The 22739-nt window shown below is 36.4% G+C and overlaps 1 protein-coding gene across 10 annotated transcripts in view; it reads right to left on the bottom strand.

The window, feature by feature from the left end:
* LOC129739173 (disintegrin and metalloproteinase domain-containing protein unc-71) overlaps window positions 1-22739 on the bottom strand; it is a 1315240-nt gene that overhangs the window by 362296 nt on the left and 930205 nt on the right. For all 10 annotated transcript variants that reach the window (XM_055730592.1, XM_055730589.1, XM_055730594.1 and 7 more), the window contains one exon: window positions 17771-17917. In XM_055730592.1, the coding sequence (XP_055586567.1) occupies window positions 17771-17917 (147 nt within the window). The remainder of the gene's footprint in view (window positions 1-17770; window positions 17918-22739) is intronic.

Below are 22739 nucleotides of genomic sequence, written 5' to 3'. Positions count from 1 at the left end.
AAGGATGGTTTAATTTTTTTGTTAACGGACGTTGGTGTTCCGGTACATTTCATTGCAATTACAGAGATTTCGACACTCCCGGTCAAAACTACAAAGGAAACTTCCGGATGTTACTCCCCATGGGAAGTAAATAATATCCGAGGGCGATTATTCCACTATGACGTTCCTTCATGGCCTTTCGGTATTTGATCCGGAACGACAAAATTTTGCGTCATGTCCGTTAATACTGTTCCGGTTTGAAGTGAACTCGCTAAGTGTTTCCAGTCCAACAAAAAGAGTTCAATTCTTAGTTCATAAGGGCGAACTCAGCTTTGCTCCCTCGCCAAAGGAAAGAAAAGGGATTAGTTTTGAGTTCGCAGTTCGAACTTCGTTTTGAACCGTCGCAAGGAGGAAAAAGGGAACTGAATTTTAAGTTCATAAAATCGAACTATATTTTGAACCTCAGTCATACTTAATTTTGAGTTTAGTACCAAAAAAGATCATCTTGTAAGAATCTATTAAAAAAGTTTTAAAAAGTATCACGATACGATAACATCATACGTTTTAATAGATTCCCATACGCTCAGCCAGTAAGTAGCAATATTCCATAGAAGTGTACACGCAACTTAAAAGCTCATTAAATACTCTATGTTTTCACACCACAGACAACGAGACTACTTTTTCTTCAAGACAGTTTCATATATACAAAAAACCTTCTGGACAATTAAAACGAAAAATTTTGTAAGTAGAATGAACAATTTTCAAAATACAGATAGCTTAATATTGTTTCATTTCTTACTCATTTGATTTATATTGTCCTCATCATTTAATGATATGAAGGGCCGTTCACATACCACGTGGACAACTTAGGGGGGGGAGGGGGCTGGAAATGTCCACGCTTGTCCACGGAGAGGGGGGGTAGGGGTTTGGGTCATGTATACGTGGACAAACTTACTTTCAAAATATTTTCTAAAGGTGAACATATATTAAGATGTTTAAATCAAAATTCTAAAAAGGGCATACTTTTCCAGTTTAAGTTTTAACAATAAGTAGCTACTTGAAAGCAAGTGATAAATATGATAATTAAGAAATTATAAATTTTATTTTTTTTTATATCAGGACATTCATAATCGGTTTTACAAAATCAGCCATTTCTATAACAAAAAGGCAAAAAGTGGTGGCAAAAATGGGTAACTGTCAAATAATAGGTATTTAAAATAAAAACTTTTTCAAATGTGTTCACGTGGACATCCGGGGAGGGGGGTAGGGGCTAGCCAAATGCCCACGCTTGTCCACGGAGGGGGAGGAGGGGGTCGAAAATCTCATTTTTCTGTCCACGTGGTATCTGAACGGCCCCTAATATTTATTTCGTCTTGTCCTCATAATATTAGAACAATTAGAAGTAAGGAATCAGATAAGGTGCTGTTATAACACAGATAAACAGATGTACAATAGACTGAGTCGATTTGGGGTCATTTTTTAATATCTCAAACCCTGGGGTCTAAAAAGCTTCGTTTTTGTTCAAAACTCATCTATGATTTTTTGCAGAATTTTTAAGTAACGCTTACATGAGTAAATTTAAACTGTTATGTTTGTAAGAAGAATCTTTAGTACAAAGAATCAGGGTAAATTGAACTAGATAAATTTACCTTTTTGTGAATATATTAAATACGTCCATTCTACTATGATGTTAGTTTATTTATTTTTGAGATCATTCAAGCTTGTACTTCTGTTTGATATTTTATAATTTATGAGTTCAATAACCATTATGCCCATTCGAAAAATTCTCACTTTCAAAAGAGCTATCTAGAAACAGTGCCATCTATTGCGCTGTTCAAAAGTTAAAATCAATGGAAATTTTAAACAAATTTCTGAAGATATTTTGTTCGAGCTTGTACGTATGTTCATCTGTGATAATAATTTATAAAAATTTTTGTAAACTTTTTCCAACTCGCTAGATGTTTTGATAAAAGCGTTTTATGATTTTTTTAGACTGAAATTTGAAAGTTGAAGATCTAATTTAAAACTTTAACTAAACTTCTGAATGGAAACAAAATCATTCAAATTGACTTCAAAAATATAGATCCAAAAAAATTAACTTCTACAGATTTTTAAAATTCGAAAATCATTACAAGTAGCCCGCAAATCGATTTATGGTTTAAAAAACTCACAAATTTCCGTATTGTAGAGAGCTGAGAAAAGTAAACAATGCGAAAACTGCAATGAACATTTTTCGCAGAAGTCAATATTACTTGCGGTGTTTGAGAAGGTTGAAAAATAAAATGACTTTATTTCATAATGCTTTGTAATGTTTTAAAAATCTGTCACATAGCTACCAACTTATTTAAGTGTTAAATTGGTTTTTGATGAATGAATTCTGAAGTAAGAATGACTGGTAATAATTCTGATCTTGATTCGTTACACTTCTTAATAAAACCTCATTCTAAAAATGTGGTGGGATTTTAGAGTGTCAAGATTTGAGTTTCAGTACAAAAGGATCATTTAATTGCAAATCTTAGTTATACATTAAAAATAAGTTACGATTCGCGAATGTTAGGTCTGATGAAGGGATACCATACGTACTCTTTTAGGAGTAGGTACATGTACTCTATTTCGATCGAAAAATGAGCGCACTTTTTTCAAATTTAGTTTATTTTAAACAGCTTGTACCGTGGGTTTAAATGAGCTAAACCCTTGATTTTGTATTTACAATTCATTATTTAAATTAGTTGAAGAAAAATTAAGAAAAGGGAAGAAAAAAATTATACATGAAGGTCTAATGATTTAGGGTAAAGGCATTATTCGAACATGTAGGGGAAAGTCGGGTAAGTCGAACACCCTAAGGTAGAATCGCAATAGAAAATCAGATATTGCTTTTCTCATCGCCGTTTTCGATTAGATGGACAGTTTAGGTTATTTGCTATCGCATGAACCATTGGAACTAATAAATTTCTTCCATCAAGGCTGTTTTAGACTAATCTAAAACATGCTCAAAATTACACTTTACAAAAATGGTCTGGTAAAAAAATGTTGTTAAAGTAGATACATATCTTTGTGAGTAAAGTATTTGAGAACATTTTTAAACAAAAATGGAACCAACTGGTCCGAGACCAGAAGCGAAACGGTATGGTTTAGGAATTCCGTATTTTTAGGCGCCTTCATCACCGGTTATCCTGTTTTTGACAGTTTTTATGGCCTGTTTGAGATGGTGAGTGCTTTTCTACCGACAATTACTCTAGCCAAGCTCTTTTGAAAGCATATGAAGGATCAAAATGATGAAAAATTTGAAACACCTAGAGAAACTTATGTGTCCGTTTTACCCTTCCTTCAGGTGTCCGTCTTACCCACCCAAGAAACTTTTTTTTCAAAACGTTTGATGCTCAAGCCCTTTGACCAAAATCCGCACATTTTCTTCCAGATGGTTAAAGAGAAGCCTCAGGAACACTCCACCTTTGAAAACGGTTGAAGTTTTCGAAAATGTTACGAGTTATGAACTATTTTATGAGTAAAAAGATTACATGAAATAATCGTATTTATTCGTGGAATAATCTCAATTTATTCGTTTGTTTTGTTTACTATAATGACACCTTGCATGATGTAAATAAACAAAGGGATTCGAAAGTGTTGGTACACTAAGGCAAACATATTCCCATCATTAGATTAGTGCCAAACTTTGTAATTTAAGAAATATTGAAAGGGTCCGTCTTACACGACTTTCCCCTAATCTAGGTCTACTGCAGCGTACTCTTCTTTTCGTGAAAAGCTACGGAATGTACTCTTTTAGTTGAAATACATATTATTAGATCGTATTCTTTTCTTAAACGTAAAATAGTCTACTTGAGCCATTCATAGCATTTGTTAAATTCTGTAAACAATGAATAAAATAGGAAGGCATTACGAATCGATTTCAATCGAGATTATACGGATTAGATATACTTTTCTATAAATAAAATACAACAACTTAAATAGTTTTGTTTTATATCAGGTTTTAAGAAAGGCTTCTTCCAGGCTTCGCAGTCGAAATAAACAGAGAAGGCATTCAGCGCCTTTAATTATGCAATTACCGCACAAACAATAGGCAATATGCACAACAGCAACATGCTTAGAAGAAACGTACAAAGCGGAAAAGAAGAAATACTCTGCTTTTCGAAAAAGCTTTTTTTTGAAATTCACTTTTTTTATCATGTTTGATATGTTTACCTTTGACTTATAACTAAAACTAAAAGAAATTGAACAAAAAAAAAACTTAAACTAATAATTGCCAGTCAAGTAACTGACTAAACTACTAGTTGACAATATTTGAATGACATAATTTATCCTGATTTCTATCGTTTCTCCTAATTTTTTTGGAATTTGAGTTCAATGTACACTTTTGGCAATGCAGGATATGGTATCCCTAGTCTAGTGATATAGGATAAAATTCCACCGGAGGCCAATTTTCTGACATGTTTGTGAAGACATATTTTTGAATACTTTTGAGATGAATTAATTTTCCGTAACTACGGTAGATTTATTTCACTTGGAAAAAATATCCATGGGAGAGGGGTTAAACCCCTAAGCCCCTCATCCCTCTCTGTTTGCATGACCTTGCCCAGAACAATCCGGATTTAAACTCTCTCGACTTTTTATATGGGCGTATGTTCAAGCGAAGGCCTGTCGATCCTTTCACCCAAGTGTCGATTTTCTGAAGGCTTTATTCTCCGAGGCGTGAGCTTCAATGTCAAACGCTTATAAATATTGCGGAAGTATGCTCTCGATAGTTGAGAACGAAAGTGGATTGATTATTTTTTCATATATGTATCTACACGCCTGGAAAAATAAAATGATTTTTAAATCACGTTATTATCGAGAAAAGTGTGTTTGAATATTGGTGACAGATTTTCTCATCTTTAATGAGTCTTACAGTATGGTATATTTTTTTTACTTTTCATCCCGTTGGTGGCAATCATGTCTCATCATATTTTTTTCGTTTGTTAGAATGCTTAAAGCTGAATTGAAAATATTAACCTAATTTTGGTCCTGTGATCAGCTGTATTGTAAAACTGGAGTCTGGACATCACTCTGAAATCGATAAAATATTTTTTAATACCACAAGTGGCAGAAAGATGAATTTTTCAGCACGATTCGTAAATTGGCGCTGGTAAAGAGGCCTATCGGATTATAAAATCACGTCGAGTGCTGGAAAAATCGTGTATTTATTGGATCAATCAACGCATACAATTTTGTTCAAACTCAGCTGTGCTATCGAGCAAAGTTAAAAAAATTCTTAAAATTATTCCTTGGGGCAATCTAATTTGATTTGAATCATGATGAATGGGACTTGGAGGTGATTCATGAAATTCGATACAAGGTACAAGTAGTTCACTGGTTTTTTATTTATAAAAAAATCATTGAGAACAAGGTTTTGGAAAAAAAAATACGACCCGGTTCCGGTAAATCAGAAACTGACGCGAAGTAAAAAGCTACCCGGTTCCGGTCAATCCGAAGAATCTAAGGTGACACTAGGAAAAACCAACCCGGTTTGGGTCTACCCCGTGAAAGTGCAATTTGGTCTTACTAAAACACGATTCGTAACCCGGTTCCGGTCTACGGAAACCCCGAAATGACGGTTGAAACCTCTATTATTTCATAGAAAGGTTTCGACAGAATGTACCGTAAAATGGGTAATAGCAACAGCAGGGTTACATGAATCTTTTAAATGCTTAAACACTTATTTAATTTTATTCAAATATATTGAAATGAAGTTATCATTTAACGATAATCAAATGATGATGATTTATAAAGTATTTGATTCTCAAAGAAAATTTAAGAAATCGAGCAACAGATTTACTGGGTTAAAATGTATCAAAATGCAAATCACCTTTTAATTCTCATTTTCATGGAATGGAATAGGTTTTTTTTTGCATCACGCGTTTGTTAATATCGAAATTTCATCTATCCAATCATTAGTTTTTATGATTTCAGCTAGCAGAATTCTTGTAGAATTTTTTACCCCCAAATGTATGCAGCACCCTTAGGCTTTTTCTTAAAACATTCTTGACAGAAAAAATGTAAAATTTTATTCGAACAAAACCTCATGTTGGTTGTGGACGACCATGCTAATGTCCTGAGAAGGTCGTGAACTGTTCTTCTGTAAAGAAAAAAAAAAAAACAGTTCGGAAAAATAGCACTTTTCGATATTCTGGATTGATTGAAATTTTTTAATTGAAGATCTGAATCAGAGAGTAATTGCAGCTGTTAGAATTTGAAGCATCGATTTAGGCCTTAAAATGTTTGAAAATTTCAGGTCTAACTTTTAGTATAATTAATTCTGGAAACTTCGGGATTGATTTGTGAATAATTACAAACGTTTGAAGTTATTTATTGGCACCAGATATGAGCAAATGTAATTTTGTCTCGAAATACCCTTTTCTAGCACCGAAACAACAAAAGTAAGTTGGTTCAGCTGCCCGGGTCTTTCGAGATTCCTTCCGCGAGTAAAAAGGATACTCTCTGAAAGTGTGTGGAACCTGAAACATGGCCAGCGGATCCAGGGGCAGGCAATAATTGCCTCGGTGAAAAATGTCTCCTAGAAGGTTGACTAACGTAAACATTTACTTCGGAGGCACACAAACACACTCACCTACTTACTAACACATACCCATAAACACAGAGCCGTAGGACCTGATTCCTCGGTCTGGTTCGGGTATTCTGTGAGTGTGGAGCGGATTTTATTTATGATTTTAATTTTGCAGCTCGTTATTCAAAAACTCGTCGCCCGTTTTGTCGTTTTCTGTTCCTTGCACGCTGTTGCTGGCGTTTTTTTGGATGTTTAAATCGTCTCGTCGTTATCGGTGAGGTTGCTTCCATTTTGCTGCCACACTTAACAACAACCGACGAATGGGCGCTCTGGTTGACATTTATTTAAGTACGGTGGGGAAGCTCCATAAATTACACCCCTCGGATTTTTTACTGGGCAGAAACCATACCAATTCGGTAGGTAGAATTAGCCTTCGGGGAAAGAGAGTGTTGAATAGTGATAAAAATGGCTCTTTGAATCAATAATTTATTCAGGAAACGCAACTGAATTTCTATGGCTAGATACATTTTTTACCTGTCCAGATATTTAATCATCAATTACCAAAAACGAAATGCGCCAATTGCAAATTCCGTCGTTCTGCTTCTTGAAAATGAAATTAAACGAAAAGCTCCAAATTAATTATCCAAATTGACTCCAGCATAGCTCAATCATAGTAATGGCTCACTCAAATATGTCTCCCCTTCTTCTTCTCATCCCGAAATGCCTGATGCCGTCTAATTTTCTCAACTTTCATAAGCCCTCGAGCAAAACGGAAGGTTGCTCGTTTGTCCTTCCGGAAATAAAAGTCCCCCGGACGCCATGCAAAGTGTCCCGAAACCGAAAACCTGAGTCCCAAATCCCTGGAAACCGAAACGACAAATCAACTCAAAGTTGTGGTCCAAGCGATGCTCAAATTTGTCATCATTTGCTGGATCGTGGGGGTGCTAGGACAGGTGGCGGTGTGCTGGGCCCGACAAAACATGCTGCAGCCCATTTCCGGTGTCCCGGTGTCTGTATAGCTACATGTGACAGCCATCTTTCAGCAGCGGCCAGACCCGGAGCCAAGCATTCCTGAATCAAATTGAGCGAATTATTAGATTTCATGCCAAACCACCTTTCCTCCAGATGGCCAGGCCATCTTCCTCCTTCCAGTCTAGAGAGAGACCGAGAGACAGATACCTTCCAAGTTCCAGATGATGGACCCGGACGAAGTCAGCAATGTGCAGAGGCTTTCACGTTGTCGACACGACTCAAAATGGGATTTGCGGTTTTTCTTGCTGCTGCTGCTACTTGTCCGGGGGAAAATGTTGTGATTACGACATTTTTGGAATGTTGTCGAATGCGGTCGGAATGGGCTGGGTGGATGGATAGATTTGTGAAATCTCAGCCTCGAAAAGGATTCCGAACGAACTGCGGGCTCAATTTGATTGGCCGTAAACTTTGCATTCGAAAAGATCATCAATACTTTGGAAACATTGAAGAACCTTGATTCAAAGGAGGGCCGATATTCCATCTTCGATCTGAGTTCGAAATGTGTGTGTTGTGTACAAATGCGACTTGGGATGGATCTAATTTTTTCGTAATTTTTTGCTTGAAATGCTCTGAAATCCAAATTCAATCGTGAGATTTTGTACAATTAGTAAAGACCTTCAAACAAGCATATCAGATAAAAAACACGTTGTTTATTATGCATATTCAAAAAGACTGATCCCTGTGGTGGAGAACAGTGGGAATTATCTTTGGTCGAAAACATAAGAAGAGTTTTTTTTTTAAATATTATAGTAATGCGACAAATGTGTAAATAGAATAAATGGTATCTCTTTTAGAAAAAAAAACAAACAAACAAACCAGGTTTCCTCCCCCTTCGGAAAAACCCGAAGGGAAAATAAATTAAGCTTGAATTATTTTATCGAAATTTTGGATTTTTTTTTTCAAATATCCGAAAGATTACAAGAGCAAAACAACAATTGTGGAAGATGGGAGATCTATCACCTTTTGTATGGTTGATTTAATTGAATTTTTCGTTAAAAAAGTTACTTGATTTATGGGTTTTTTTGCAATGATGTAGTGTGCCATTTTATTGCATTCAAGCTTTCATGCAGTTCATTTCTCTTGATTAGCTATTTGAATTTTTTTAATTATCCCTCCCCTTGCGATGATCCAGCTCCGAGTGACAAAAGAAGGATTTGAAATTTGTTCCGGCCTTATTTATCTTCAATTATATGCCTTCTAATAGTTTGTTTCCTAATGCTCTAACTTAACTCTCCCATAGAGGATGTGGTGGCTACAATTTACTCAATAAATCCCATTTTTAAGGTGAGATTATATATATTAATGAACTATGATTGTCATTGGAAGTTGTTGAATGTTTAGTTGAGCTGAGACGGTCAACGTTGATCAAGCTGAGACGCCAGCAAGATAGAAACAGTTGAACTGGAAGAGTCAACTATCATTTTGATCAGTCATGAAGTTTGAGATTAATTGTAATTGCTGTTTCATCTTAGGCTAATTAAAGACAAACTGGAACCATGTTTCAGCTTTTAAAGAAGTCTAAGTGCAGCCAATGGGAGAAGTTGAAGAATTGTCTCTTATACACTTTTTCAGCCTTTGTTCAACCATTCGCTACCATTATAATTTTTGTTTTCTTGTTTGATGCCATTTTTTTAAATAATTTCCTATTCAGCTTGATTGTGAAACGAAGAGTGGATTTCTCACTTATTGGATTTTTGGTGCACAAAATTTAAATAAAAGATCATTTCTCCTGCACTTTACATAAAATAAATCATCTGTTGAGAGGCATTTTGATCGCATGAGAACGCCAAATTTTCATCGCACAGCAGACTTCATGATTGGGTCTGCGTACTGCGGCCAACAAGCTGGAGGTTTAAAGTTCGGGGTAGTTGCAACAAAAAACATCAGCGAAGGAGCAAAATGGGTGCCAAATATTGGACAGATATCTCTGAAATTTGATACGATAACATCTTGTCAAGATTTTGTTTGACAGTAAAAGGTTCAATGGAAGAGCGGTTGAGACGGATTGTGATTCAAGCAACAGTTTTACAGGCTTGAAAGAGGTCTAACAGAAGTTTGGTTGTAATGGAAATTGCAATTAAATGTTGCGTTGGAGTCTGTTGACTTCGTTGAACTAGTCATAAAATAATACAACGACTTCTCCAGAGGCTTGACTCACGAAAATACATTTAAGAATTGTTAAACACCATGGAGGAGTTGCTTAGATTTTATGAACCTTATTGTCATTAAATTAAAAACATTAATGAATCATCAACCTAAAGCGCTTTGCTTTCCAGAAGGGAGGTAAGACTGGAGTTGTCTTATTATTCACAGAAACACCTTAAAGTGAAATATCAAGGAGAAAAGGTGATATATAATGGTAGCGTTTAATAGATCTTAACATCAATCCAACTATTTTTTAACTTCTTTTGTATCATTTTGAGTGTAAGGGGGAGATGTGTAGCCGATGATTAGCTTAGATTCAAACATCTATTCAAAGCTCGAGCTTTGCCACGGCCAACACAACTGAACTGCAGGCAACACTGTCAGCCAGGATTGCCAATGTAACTGATTTTTCAGAATTTGCCTGATTTTTCAGAATTTGCCTGATTTTTGAAGGCCCTACCTGATAACGTGATAAACCTCCGTCGTTTACTGATTTTTGGAAATAAACCGGATTTTCCAAATTTTAGTGAATATGATGGAGAATGAGCAATACGAAGTCTGACATTGATGGAGGTCGAAATGTGGATTGACGACCAAAAAAAGGTCTAAACTTCGACCGGAATGTCCGTTATACCATGTTTCTTCATTTTTTATTTCTCTGTACCGTAAGATCTCTTTTTTAATTCATTTTGGTATATTTTGGAAAACGTTGCTTTTCCGTTATACCTAAAAGCCTTAAAACACTTACTGAGGTGATGAGTATTAAACATGATCATTGATTACAGAATTTTGAAACGACATTGGTGGTTACAATTAAATGTTTCTTACAAAACCAGATTTCGAGTTTCGGGGTAACTTTGATCACTATGGGTTTAACGTATATCAACATCTTCAAAATTATTGTTTTGATGCCATTTAGCACAGATCGCTCAAACTTTTTTTTTAAATATCCAAAAATTATCATCAAATGACCATAAAAATAACACTTAAACTAAACCTAAACCAAGAAAAAAGTTGAACTTTCGTATTAAACAACCCATTGCTCCTAAATGCTTAAATTTGATCAGGAGAGATGTTTGTTTGTGAGCCTTAAAAAGCAGATATTTTAAGATTTTAAAATAAATTTTTTAAGTAATATAAAAAAATCTCCTAATTAGAAACCAAATTTAGCTTATTTGTAACTTAATTTATAGGCTTTCAAACGTAGTTAACAGTTTTCATATATTTTAACTTTATTCTTGGCTAATGACGATTATGTGCAAAAATTTCATGTTGATCAAAGTTACCCGGTTGATCAAAGTTCCCCCATGTTACGGTACCTGAATTCTGAAGAAAAAAATGTTTTGTCAACTCTCACGCTCGATTTTAATTAACCATTTTTGTTTAAAATGTAACCATTCTTTGGTTCTCGATGGAGAACTATCGATTTGGTTACTTTTTAACGATATTTTTCGCATAATTTTTAACCATGGTAGAAGTTCTTCAGTATTCAACCAAATTTGGTTAAAAATTCATCCATAAAATAAACGAGCACCGCCATTTTGAAAGTTTGACCGGTCGCGATTTCCTATTTCAGTGAACGAAAAATCAAATTTAAAGCATTTTCACACATTTAAAACCTATAAGACACGATGGCCTTATCCTGAAATTTGCACTCTTTTTAAAGGTAGGTTTTTTTTCTCTGAATTCAGTACAAATTGCTGTTTAATGCTTTTTTTGGTGTTGAAAATTTTGTTTACGCAAACGAGCATTTTAGCAAAAATCCGCAGTTCCTTAGAGTATTTTGGAAACTTTCATTTGAATGTTTGAAATAGTTTTCTCACTGCTACTTTTAATCCTTTATGTTTAGGTTTAAACCACGGAGCCTGGGGTTGGCCTGGAGCGACCGTAAGAATGAGATCGGGGAAAATCGTCAGATGCAGAAAGCAACCGGAGGTGGCTGGCAACGCAGAGGATTCGAATTCGGGTTTGGATCCGGGTTCGCCCGGCGGTTCGGTAAGTGGAAATAAATCCATAAAGTAAAAAAAGTGAAGAGCAATTTATTTATTCCAACTCCCCCACAGGGTTTGCCTGCAATCTTGGCCTGGTCACGTTTGGTTGAGTTTGTAAAACATCGAAATGTGCAGTAAAATCACAATGTCCGCCGACGATTCGATGGTGCTAGATGTGCCCCGCAGCGTAGATCATCAGACAGGTAAATATTTGCTTATCAAAACCTTTTTTGATCATTTTTTTATAAAAATCTTAAATTTTCCATTCATTGTTGACAGTTGCGAGCGTATTTCTTGTGAACAAGCTGATAGCCAATCAACACATTTGCCAGTTCGGTCACTTTGACCAATTTTTTTCCAAGGCCCGAGAGTTTTCGTGCAGCATCCCGTACAAATGTCAGCAGGCGGCGGAAGCTACTCTGATCTGCAGAAATGTTTTTCTTCTGAATTGACGATGTGATTGAGGGTGGAGGTATCAAATCAATGGTAGCAGCATCGATGGTTATTGAATCCTATCTAAAGAAAATGAATTTCGGAGAGATTCACAAATTTTCGGTGGTTGCCCCACACAATAAGTCATCTCTTCAATTTGTTCCTTTGAAGATGATGGCACCGATCGGTATCGAGTTATGGATGTGCGAGATAAATAGGGTCAAGTGGGGTAATTATGAACACGGGGTAATTCCGAACAAGTGCTATACGCGCCGCTGTGGGGGATGAATGGACACAAAAAGTTCCAAAAGTGGTAGTTTAACAACCAATTGATAACTAGAAGCTGTTTCTGATCTGTTTTCAAATCCTTATGATATCATTTCAGATGTTTTAAAAAACCATTACCCCGTGAAACGGAAATCGTTTTCGACAATGTTCAATGTTTTGAATATCTGATCATAGGAAATCCAGCTGGAATGTTGTTATCACCTGATTTACATCTAGTTTATGATGCTTTGTCTGGATTTTGAAGAAATTTTGAAAAATTTTATTCGCACTGATTCACAGATGACTGTTCATATTTACCCCATAGTTTTCGTCCTATGGGGTAATTATGAACACATATTCTTATGCATTTACTGCCATTTCTTTCGCATTTCGATGGTCAAATGTTTTATTAAACAACTTAGGAGGCCATTTACTAATTACCCAAGCATTTCCAGACCCCTTTCCCCTCCTCCCCTTGTAGAAAAATTCTAACAAAACTACCCCCCCCCCTCCTTCCCCCTTCAGTAAGATCTTTATAAATTTAGGACCGCGAAGAAATCTTAGCCGGGAAGCATCAACACTCGGCATTCTATATCACTGAATGTATGTATGTATGTTAGTTATCCACCATGGGTGCACGGATTCACCTGCAGTTTCTGCCTAAGTATGTGCTCACATGCCTTCTTAGATTATTAATTTCGACAAATCTCCAAACCCAATGGCTTCGTATGAACTGTTCTGGATGAATGTATTGTGTTGGTATATTTTGGAAGAACGAGTCAATGAGATGGGCTAGTTTATTTACAGGTATTCCGGCATTCGTGTTTATACCTGGCCAGCTGGCAACTGATTGAATATTCTTCTTATATAGTCAGATATAAGAGGAAACACATCTTACCTGTTGGCCACTTATGGGATTCAAAACCCAAAAGTTTTATTTCCGATACCGGAAATCGAACCCAGTATGCCAGACATACCAAAACTAGACTCGCGCCAGCCTATCCGCTAGACCACATCAGCGCTCACAGAATCCACTGGTCCAAATTCAATAAATTTCATATTTAGTTGAGGTCCGCAATATGTTAAGTGTTGAGTTTTGAATTTTTGAGAAATGGATTTTTTTTTGTTTTCTAAAAATGAGATTCGGATTTAGAAAAAAAAGCTATGCTAATTCTTTTCAGTCTTTGAAAAAAACTTTTGAACACAATTTTATCAAAACTGAAAATAAAATTTGAAAAAAAGGTCAATGCGTAACCACATTTAAACAAGTCTTAATATTGTTTAAAAAAATAGTAATAAGAACTTGTTTTTTTGTTGATAGAAAAAAGGCAATCAAATGTTCTCTTAGATTAAGTGAGTGGTGCGTAAGGATAGTTTTACCGGTAATACCGAAACCGAAAACCTGTATCCCAGGAGTAGTTTTCTATTACCGAATACAGATTTTACGTCCTTCAAAACCAGTTTTTTTGGTATTGATAAATAACAAGGTTAAAAACTAGCCTTGAAGAAATTTTCAATTTTAATAAAAATAAAATTCATCATTTTTAAACAAAAAGTTTGCTGCTCGAGCTTTTATTCATTACCGCGTGAAATTTAACATTAATATGAACCTTAAATCTCTGTGGTCAACAGTAAAATATGTGAAGAACCATGATAAATTTAATAGGTGAATAAGTCCACAAAACAAAGATCATAAAGATAAATTTTCCTGTGTGTTTGGATAACGTGTTGCTTTTCAAGCATTAAAATTACAGCAAATAATTTTTTTTTTTGAGTTACATTCGGGTAACAAAGATCCAAAATCTATTTTCTAGAAGTCTTATTTTAATACTTTGTTACTTTTTTCAATCTTAATTTGTTGAAATACATTTTTTTCATTTAGTACAAAATGAAAATATTTTGGTTGAAGATTTTCTCTTTCAGTTTTGTGAGGAAATTACTGCAGAATTTTTTTTTGAGAAAATAGAGCTACTTATGTGAAATTTCGTATAGGTGATAAAAATATTAATTAGTGTAAATATTTTTCAAAACAGTCGATCATATAGAACTAACAAGGCTTGAAAAAATGACTGTTTACTGATCCAAAAAGATTTTAATAAGTGTTTTTATGAAACCACCATCTTTTAAAAAAATAAGAATTTTCTGTGTATGTATAGGTTTTAATTTCATGATATCTCGCACGTACGTGAAAAGCCTAACCCACGACATTTAGCTGAAAAATTGATGTTTGCTGCGCAGGACATTTAAAACGGATGTAAATACTGTCGAATTGTCTAACTCGCCAAAAATTTCACACGTATGGAGAGGTTCTATCAAATAAAAATGATCTGCAACGACATAAAGAAACGAAAGAAAAAGAAACAAACCAAAACGTAAAAGATGCATCAAAAAATTGAACTACCGAATCAAAAGATAGAAAAAATCAATAAAAAAGAACACTAAATAGCTATTTTTTGTGTTGCTTTACCTCTATATTTTGATAACATTTGTTTATTTTACAAGTTTTATACATTAATTGAATTGAGTTTTCAAAAAACAAGCCATTTACTTATTACTGCTAATTATTTTCATTATTTGGTGTTGAATTAAGTTTATCTGACACCATATAAATCATATTGAACAAGTCTCGGGGTAAATATGAACAGCGTTCGGGGTAATTATGAACAGGTTTTGGGGTAATTATGAACATAATTTTTTAAGTAAAAAATCACCAAACACTGCTTACTATGGGTAAATGTAACGTATAACTACAATTACTTTTCAAAAATTTTATACCAAGTTCGTAATCCGTGTTCATAATTACCCCCTAGACAGTGGGGTAAATATGAACAGACGGGGTAATTATGAACAGACGTCTCAAGGACGTGGGTTGCGACCAAAAACAAAAAGTTGTTCTACAGAATGATGAAGAGGACGGAAACATTCATTGTTGGCAGCTTTTCAGAGTTTGCGATAAGAAATAAACATTTGGTGACTGTAAGTGTGCCAAATGAAGAAATTCTGTTCATAATTACCCCACCTAGCCCTACGCGCGTTCGGTAACCGCATCTGAAAAAAACAGCAATGCCCGTTGTGGCCAGTGTGCTTTCGCACGAATGGGCAGCTTTTATATAAAAGTACACAAAAATAAAACAAAAACGTCTTTAAAACCCGAAATTTATTTTCATTTATGTAAAACATTCCAATTCCAGCATTTTTAATTATAAATTTACCCACTTTCTTTCCATTTTGCGGTATGGTTCAAAATTAACAGTTTTTCAACTTCCCCGCAATAATTTCTTGAGGTTCAAAAGTAACCATATTTCCACTAGAGAAGTCAAAAAATGACTTCTATGAAAGTAACCAAAAAATCACTTAACGCGGAAAGGTGTGAAAATGGTTACTTTTTAACGATAATTGGTTAATTAATTTCGAGCTTGCTGCTGTCAGCAACGGCGCAGAGTGCCACCAGCTACGGGTGGATGCATATTGAGGAAAAGTAGGCAAGGGGTACCTAAAGTTTCTCATTAGTGGGGGGTGGAGGCTTTTGACAGCGAATTGTTCGCCTACCATGCCTACGATTACGATTGCCTGTCACAAGATGGACGATTCCGTGCATTGGTATAAGAACACACCTGAAGCTTTACACGCCTTGCAACGGCGTGTCAACCAGAGGTGCCAGGTCATTTTGTCAAAAATCAGGACACCGCGAAGAGAAAAATCAGGATTTTTCAGGACACCACTAAATAAGTGAAAATAACATGCAGTTTTGCTTAGATTGCATAAATAAAGATGAAATAAAGGTGCTGAAGACGCCTCGAACTTTGCAACTGAATCGAGAATAACCTTGGCTGGCCTGCAGTTAATATCGAAGAACATCATTTAAATATCATTTGAATCAAAGATTATCATGTGTTAAACTGGTGAAAATATTTTATTCAAGATTTGTTTGATGTTCTCAGCATATAACAGTATATATAGTAATAATATGGAGATTTTTTTATAAATCATGACAAATCAGGACATTTTAAGGGCCATTTTTCAAAAATCATGACAATTCAAGCGATTTAGAAAAATCAAGACGACCTCTCGAAAATCAGGACAAATCCTGAAAAACCAGGACACCTGATACCCCAACAACACAAGGTCGACAAAGCTTCTGGCAATTTTGCGCGCTCACCTTCGGGCCTCATTCGGTAGGCAACAGTAAAAGTGTTCGGTTGGTAGTGCTCACAGCAGGTAGCAACAAAAGCAATAACAAGCTTAAAACGTGCTTACTGGCAGGAGCAACAATAACAATAAATGCATTTTGTGGTCGTCTTCGTTTGTTTCAATGTGAGTAGTGAATGCTTACCTTTGAATTTCTTTTAGCTTCACACGATTGGGGGATGAATGACCGACAAAGATGAGGAACCTATTTGAGGAACAGTTAATTGAGTGGGATGGATCAGAAGGCTTCACAGTCACAGCCAGGGTTGCCATTGTGCCTGATTTTTGGAGACCCAACCTGATAACCTGAAAATCCTCAGTTTTCCCAATTTTTTTGAAAATGACGGCAAATTAATAGTACGGAAGTGCATTCAAGACATTGGTGGAGGTCTGGAGGTCAAAGTTTGGAATGATGACCAAAAAAAAGATTTTTATTTCTCATGCCAATTTTGAAAAAAAAAAAAATCGGCAACCCTGGTCAACCCACCTTCACGCCTCATTACGATAGATTACGATGACGCTGATTGAATCTGCGGTATCTACATATATGAATGGGTCACATATATTTGATACACCAAGGATACAGAAAAAAAAATTCTCGGGAGCCCCTGTGACTAAATTTTAGTCTTTTTTAGGGTTTTGGGATCGGATAGTGCTTACACTAATTTCCCAAGGGCAGACTCTTGAATTTATTAAAAAATATTACTTAGATATTTGTTTCAATTTCTCTTCTAGCACAACCGCATTAGCAGATGACACAATACTCAAACGACTTAGAAATCAAAGATTGTGAAAAATTCGTTGAAATTGAACTAAGTTATTTTTAAGGTCTACATAAAAATCCGACAACGTAGGTACGTTACGTTCTATGAAAATGTAGGTTTTCTTCAATTCCTGAAATAATTAATGCTTATAACTATGCGCAAAACAATTTGAGATACGACATCCGATGAATAGTAGCAATTCAGGCGCATTTTAGCAGCACCTTCTCAACACTTCATTAGTTTACGATGAAATTTCAAACTTGAACAAAAATAACCAACCAATATGTGCTCCTCGAGGTGTGATATTTCTAGAGCTATGATTCAATTATCCAGAGAAAGAAAAATGCCTCCGAAACGGGCTTCTCCGCCCTAAAGTGAGCAAGACCCGATTCAGTGGAATGTTTTGTACATACCGATAGATCGCCCCCGTAAAATGGATGTATAACAAATGTTTCGTTTCCGACGTGTATCACCCCGCTGACGCCGTTGCAGGTGTGGAAGGCAGCACTAGCTCCCGGGTAATCCTTCACCGTTCCGTGGTAGTAGCAGTGCTCAATTTCCTGTAAGAAAAAAGGAAAGATGGAATGATTAGAATAGAAATTTTGGGGGTTTGTATCAACATAGGTTTGGTTGTTTGCTTAGGGTTGTTGTTGTTTTATCGCCTACAGCAGTGAATTATTCCATAATTATTAGTCAATGCTGATAGGTAGTAGTTTTTTTTCGCCTTCTGTCTCCTTACAACATAAACGTTCGGTTTCAGGATGGATCCTTTACAAAACTTATTAATGATGCTGGGTGTCTAGAAACAGAGACTAGGCAACTATCGATTCATTCTTGTTGCTCAGACGACGACCAGCAGAAGATCCATTTGCCTATCTTTGGGCGCCAGACAAAGTTCACATACTGGTCATTTTTCATTGCTAATTACCTTAACAAACTGTTGAAGCTAACGTGGAGACCAACTGGATGGACTGAAGAGTATGTTTCCAGTATGTTCTTACGATGTCTAGTACCAGATACTGTCCAATGCAATGGGACAATGCTATCCCTAATTCCAGCTAACCGAAACCCGTATACCAGGAGATAGCAAAAGTCAGTCGAATGGAATTTGTTTGCTGGATGATGATGGTAACTTCTGGGTAGCCCCGAGTCACGTAACAGTAATTAGCACAACCAGAGGCCTGTCGCTTGAAGTTTTGATAAAAGTTCCAATAACTTTGGCTGCTGCAACTGGGCTGCCATGTTCGAAATGTTTTTTTTTCCTATCTTCTCTTTCCTGCCTGTTTGCCTCTTAGACGATGGATTGCACGAGACTTATGGTCGGTGGAAAAGTTTAGGCTCGATTGTGGAGGTTCGAAAAGCTTGAGGAAACGAGAAATTGGCTGAAGCAACTAACTTTTGCGAAAATGACTTTTCAGTTGGCGTGCTATATTTATCTATGTAGGTTTTCTCGAGTTTGCTTTCATCTAGCGACGGATGTGCTTTATTTGCAGAATTAATGGATATTGAACGAATGTTGCAGTAATGGATTGCAATCGAATAAATGGATTTACTGGCAGCATATGTGGGAATTGTTTTTTTTCTGTTCAAATGAAATAAGGATTCCAATAGGGCGGCCGCAAACTATTTGATTAATATGGGTTGACTGCAACCCACCTGGCAAATGGAATCCAATTTTGCAGATCGGTCTCGTTCAGGCAAAAAAAAAATAAAGAGCTATATGTCAATGGTTATTATGCTCTTTTTAGGTCATTTTAATCAAATATGCTCAAATTTTGTGCCAGATGGTTAGGCCTAATATAAAAAATCAAACAAATTTGCCTGTTATTGCCCTCGGAAATCTAATGTCGTGCGTTATATGAGTGAATCCTGGCTAATTCTGTTTTTTTATCATTAAAATGGGGTAAAACTGGCAAGACTGGACCTTTCCAAAAAATATTCAATTTAATAAGTACTTTTTTTTATTTTACCTTACAATGTGCCTTAATATCAACATTTTTAAAGTATTTTAAAGTCATGTTGTCATTTGATTATTAAGCTAAACTTTTTTCCAGGAATTGAATAAAAAGCTTACGACCGACCGATTAAAATAAATTTTGTTGGGAGTAATCAAAATCTCACTCAAAACAACTTGTTATTAAGCAAAACCACCTCACTTTCCTTTAATTGGTTAAAAGTAAGTTTGAAGACAAATTTGAAACTTTCTTTTGGTAAGAGTCGCAAGAGGCCTGACTTGAGCAATTTAAAGGGTGCCCACGATGAAATTGCCACACACAAAATTGATTCGCAAAATTCGAGTTTTTATCCGATTTCCATCAAATTTTCAGGGATTGAAAAAATTATTAAACTTCATTTTAATTGGCATTAACCCTGGCCATAAGATTCTGAACAACCTGTGAATCAACCGTTTTTTGCATATGAACCCAAACTTTCTTCAGTTCTCCGACTGTCTTCACTACCTTAGGTGGTTTCAGAAGGTGCTGCTTCATAATCGCCCAGTTCCTCTCGATGGGTCGGAGCTCCGGAGTGTTAGAAGGGTTGACATTTTCGGCACGAAATTGTCCTTGTTGTCCGCATACCACTTCAGCACGTCCTTGGAGTAGTGGCAGGAGGCCAAATCCGTCCAGCAGATTGTTGAGACGTTGTGGGCCTTCAGGAGAGAAAGCAGTCGCTTCTGGAGGCACTCTTTCATGTACACCTGTCCCTTCATCGTATCCTGGGTCACAAAAGGTGCACTCCGCTTCCCGCACGTGCAGATGGCTTGCCAAACCAGGAATTTATTCGCAAATTTGAACATTTTCTGAGTGCGTACATGCTCCGGAACGCTGCCCTTATTCTTGGCCGTGAAAAACAGGTTGCCGGGGATCTGTTTGAAGTCGGCCTTCACATATGTTTTGTCGTCCATGATGCAACATTCAACTTTCGCCATCATGTTGAGTTACAACTTTCTGGCACGGGTTTTGGCGGATTTGTTCTGCTTCTCGAAGCGATTAGGGGCCTTTTGTACCATGAAAGTTCGAAGCTCAGTCTTAGTTTTGGTCTTCTGGACAAAACTTCGGCTTTAGTGCAGTTTCTTAGCCACATCCCGAACGAAGGCGTTCGGATTTCGGTTGAAGGCCCCAACTACGCGGTTGTGATTTTCGGTGTTATACGGAATACTTTTTCCTTCACTTCTGGGCTTCCGATCGATGGTCGATCTTTCCTTGAACCGCTTAATAATTCGAGACATTCGAGAGATCCGTGTTCTTGTGATAAATGCGTTTTGATCACAGGACTTTAAAACTTGCAGGATATAAACAATGCACTATGAACTAAATCCACTCAAATATTCATTAAATTCTACCCAACGGTTAAAAAGTTAGAGCCATCTCATAGTGTGGCAATTTAATCGTGGACACCCTGCAATGCGTATGCTTTAGAACCTAAAGAGAAGAGGCAGAAATTGGATCCAAAGACAAAGAAACTTATCTTTGCGGGTCACACAAACAACGAGTCCTCACGTGCAGTAAAGATACACCGTAGGCGTAGTCCCCCTTTGTAGTTCGCCGATCAGACTTAGTACTCGCGATAAAAGGGGGTCAGAATTTTACACTGCCAAGATAGCAACAGATAATAGCGATGTTCCACAAACTGTCGACCAGTTGAAGACAAGGGATGACTTAAGGGGCCTTAAGTGGAAAAATGCCTTCAGCAAAGAATTGAAAACCCTGCACGATAATAAGACCGCTTACCCAAAGAACGAAAATCTATCTCATCGGAATGGGTATTTTCGATTAAAGAAGGCGGAAGATACAAGGGAAGATCAGTAGCGAAAGGTTGCTTACAGCGACCTGGTTATGACTATGATGAAACGGGCAACTCACAACTCGTCAGACTGCAGCAAAGCTTAGTAAAAGTAAGCTAGCAGGTCGTGGAACCAACGATTCGACGAAGTTGTAAAGGAACTCGGTTTCATTCCGCTGAAAAGTGACTGTTGTGTCTATCAATCTCCGGCTAGAGATCTAACCCTAGATCTCTATGTTGACGATATTCTTATCGTTGGTAAAAGGTGGTTAACCTGGTCTGGATTAGGAAAATGAAATGTTATTCCAAATGAAACATTTCAAAAAAGTTAAACATTTTTTGAGGATGTATTTTTCAAGAGATTATCAAAAGCAAACCATCGAAATTTCTCAGGTGGGTTACACCGAGAGAATACTTAAACATTTGGTATGTTTGACAGTAATCTCATTGGTACACTGATGGATCCAAATGTGCAGTGGACGAATACAAAGCAAGGTGAAACAACCAATCATCCATTGAAGGAACTGCTAGGATGTTTGCAGTATCTTAATAAAGAAATGCACTAGATACCATCGCGGAAGTGAAAAAAAGGTCATCACTTTGAGCGAAATATCCGTTACATTGACGTATCCTGATTTTTATTTCACCAAGCCCCTGATTTTTGAAAAAAAACATTTTTTGGCAACCCTGATAAGAGTTGTTCTACTACACTTGTAACGACCAAATTATGCGAGGTTTAAATATACCGCGACCTGGGGGAGGAAGACTGAATAAAAAAAGAAAAAAATCTTTCAAACGTCAAATTTCTCTCATCAATCTACGGATCAGTGCGAAGGTTCAAAATCTTACTTTCATATTTAGTGAATTTCAATAGAACTTTTTTGATGCTGAAAAGCACTTGTTTTGCATGAAACAATGATTTAATTAGGTTTTGTTTTGCACTGGCGAATTCTGCAGATCAGGCGTATTGAGTTGCTCAAATTTCGTTGAAGTTTTTGAAGTTGATAAATAAAAATTGTTTGATTAATGGTTGTTCTAATAATAGCTTATATAATAGATTTAGATTTAAGGTAGTTCCCTTTAAACGAACAAAATTTTTATATAGTTTAAAGTTTGCGATTACAAATCTTTTCAACAATTGTTGGCTTCTTGCCGAACAGTAAAAAAAACGATACAGGAAACGATACAGCGAATTTCAGTCTTCCTCCCCAGACCGCGACGATTGATCCAGACTGGCGAACCGCGTGGCAAATGTAAACAATAATAGAGAGTCGCAAGTGAGAGAGAACGTCAATTCGCTATTGTTTTAGAATCGACGAAGAATGAATTCGTAGTGTTCTTTAGAATTGTTGCCATTTGAACAGATTGGAAATCATTAGAAAAGTATTGTCAACAGGCTTGAGAAAATTCATCGTCATGAGGCGTGAAACTGTGACTGTGAAGCCTCTTAGTCCATTAGTTGTACCTGTCGTCAGCAGCCGATCGAAGTGTGAAGAGCTTTGCCAGTCACTCGTTGTGCTTTATCCGTCATGTGAGTAGTGAGGTTCCGTCAATTGAGTACGGAGCTGTTCTGTTGAAAAAAAAACTAGTCTGGTCAAT

The sequence above is a fragment of the Uranotaenia lowii genome, chromosome 1, assembly GCF_029784155.1.
Source record: "Uranotaenia lowii strain MFRU-FL chromosome 1, ASM2978415v1, whole genome shotgun sequence".
Lineage (NCBI taxonomy): Eukaryota > Metazoa > Arthropoda > Insecta > Diptera > Culicidae > Uranotaenia > Uranotaenia lowii.
Note: the sequence above shows the minus strand (reverse complement) of the source record. Positions and strands in the feature narration are given on the sequence as shown.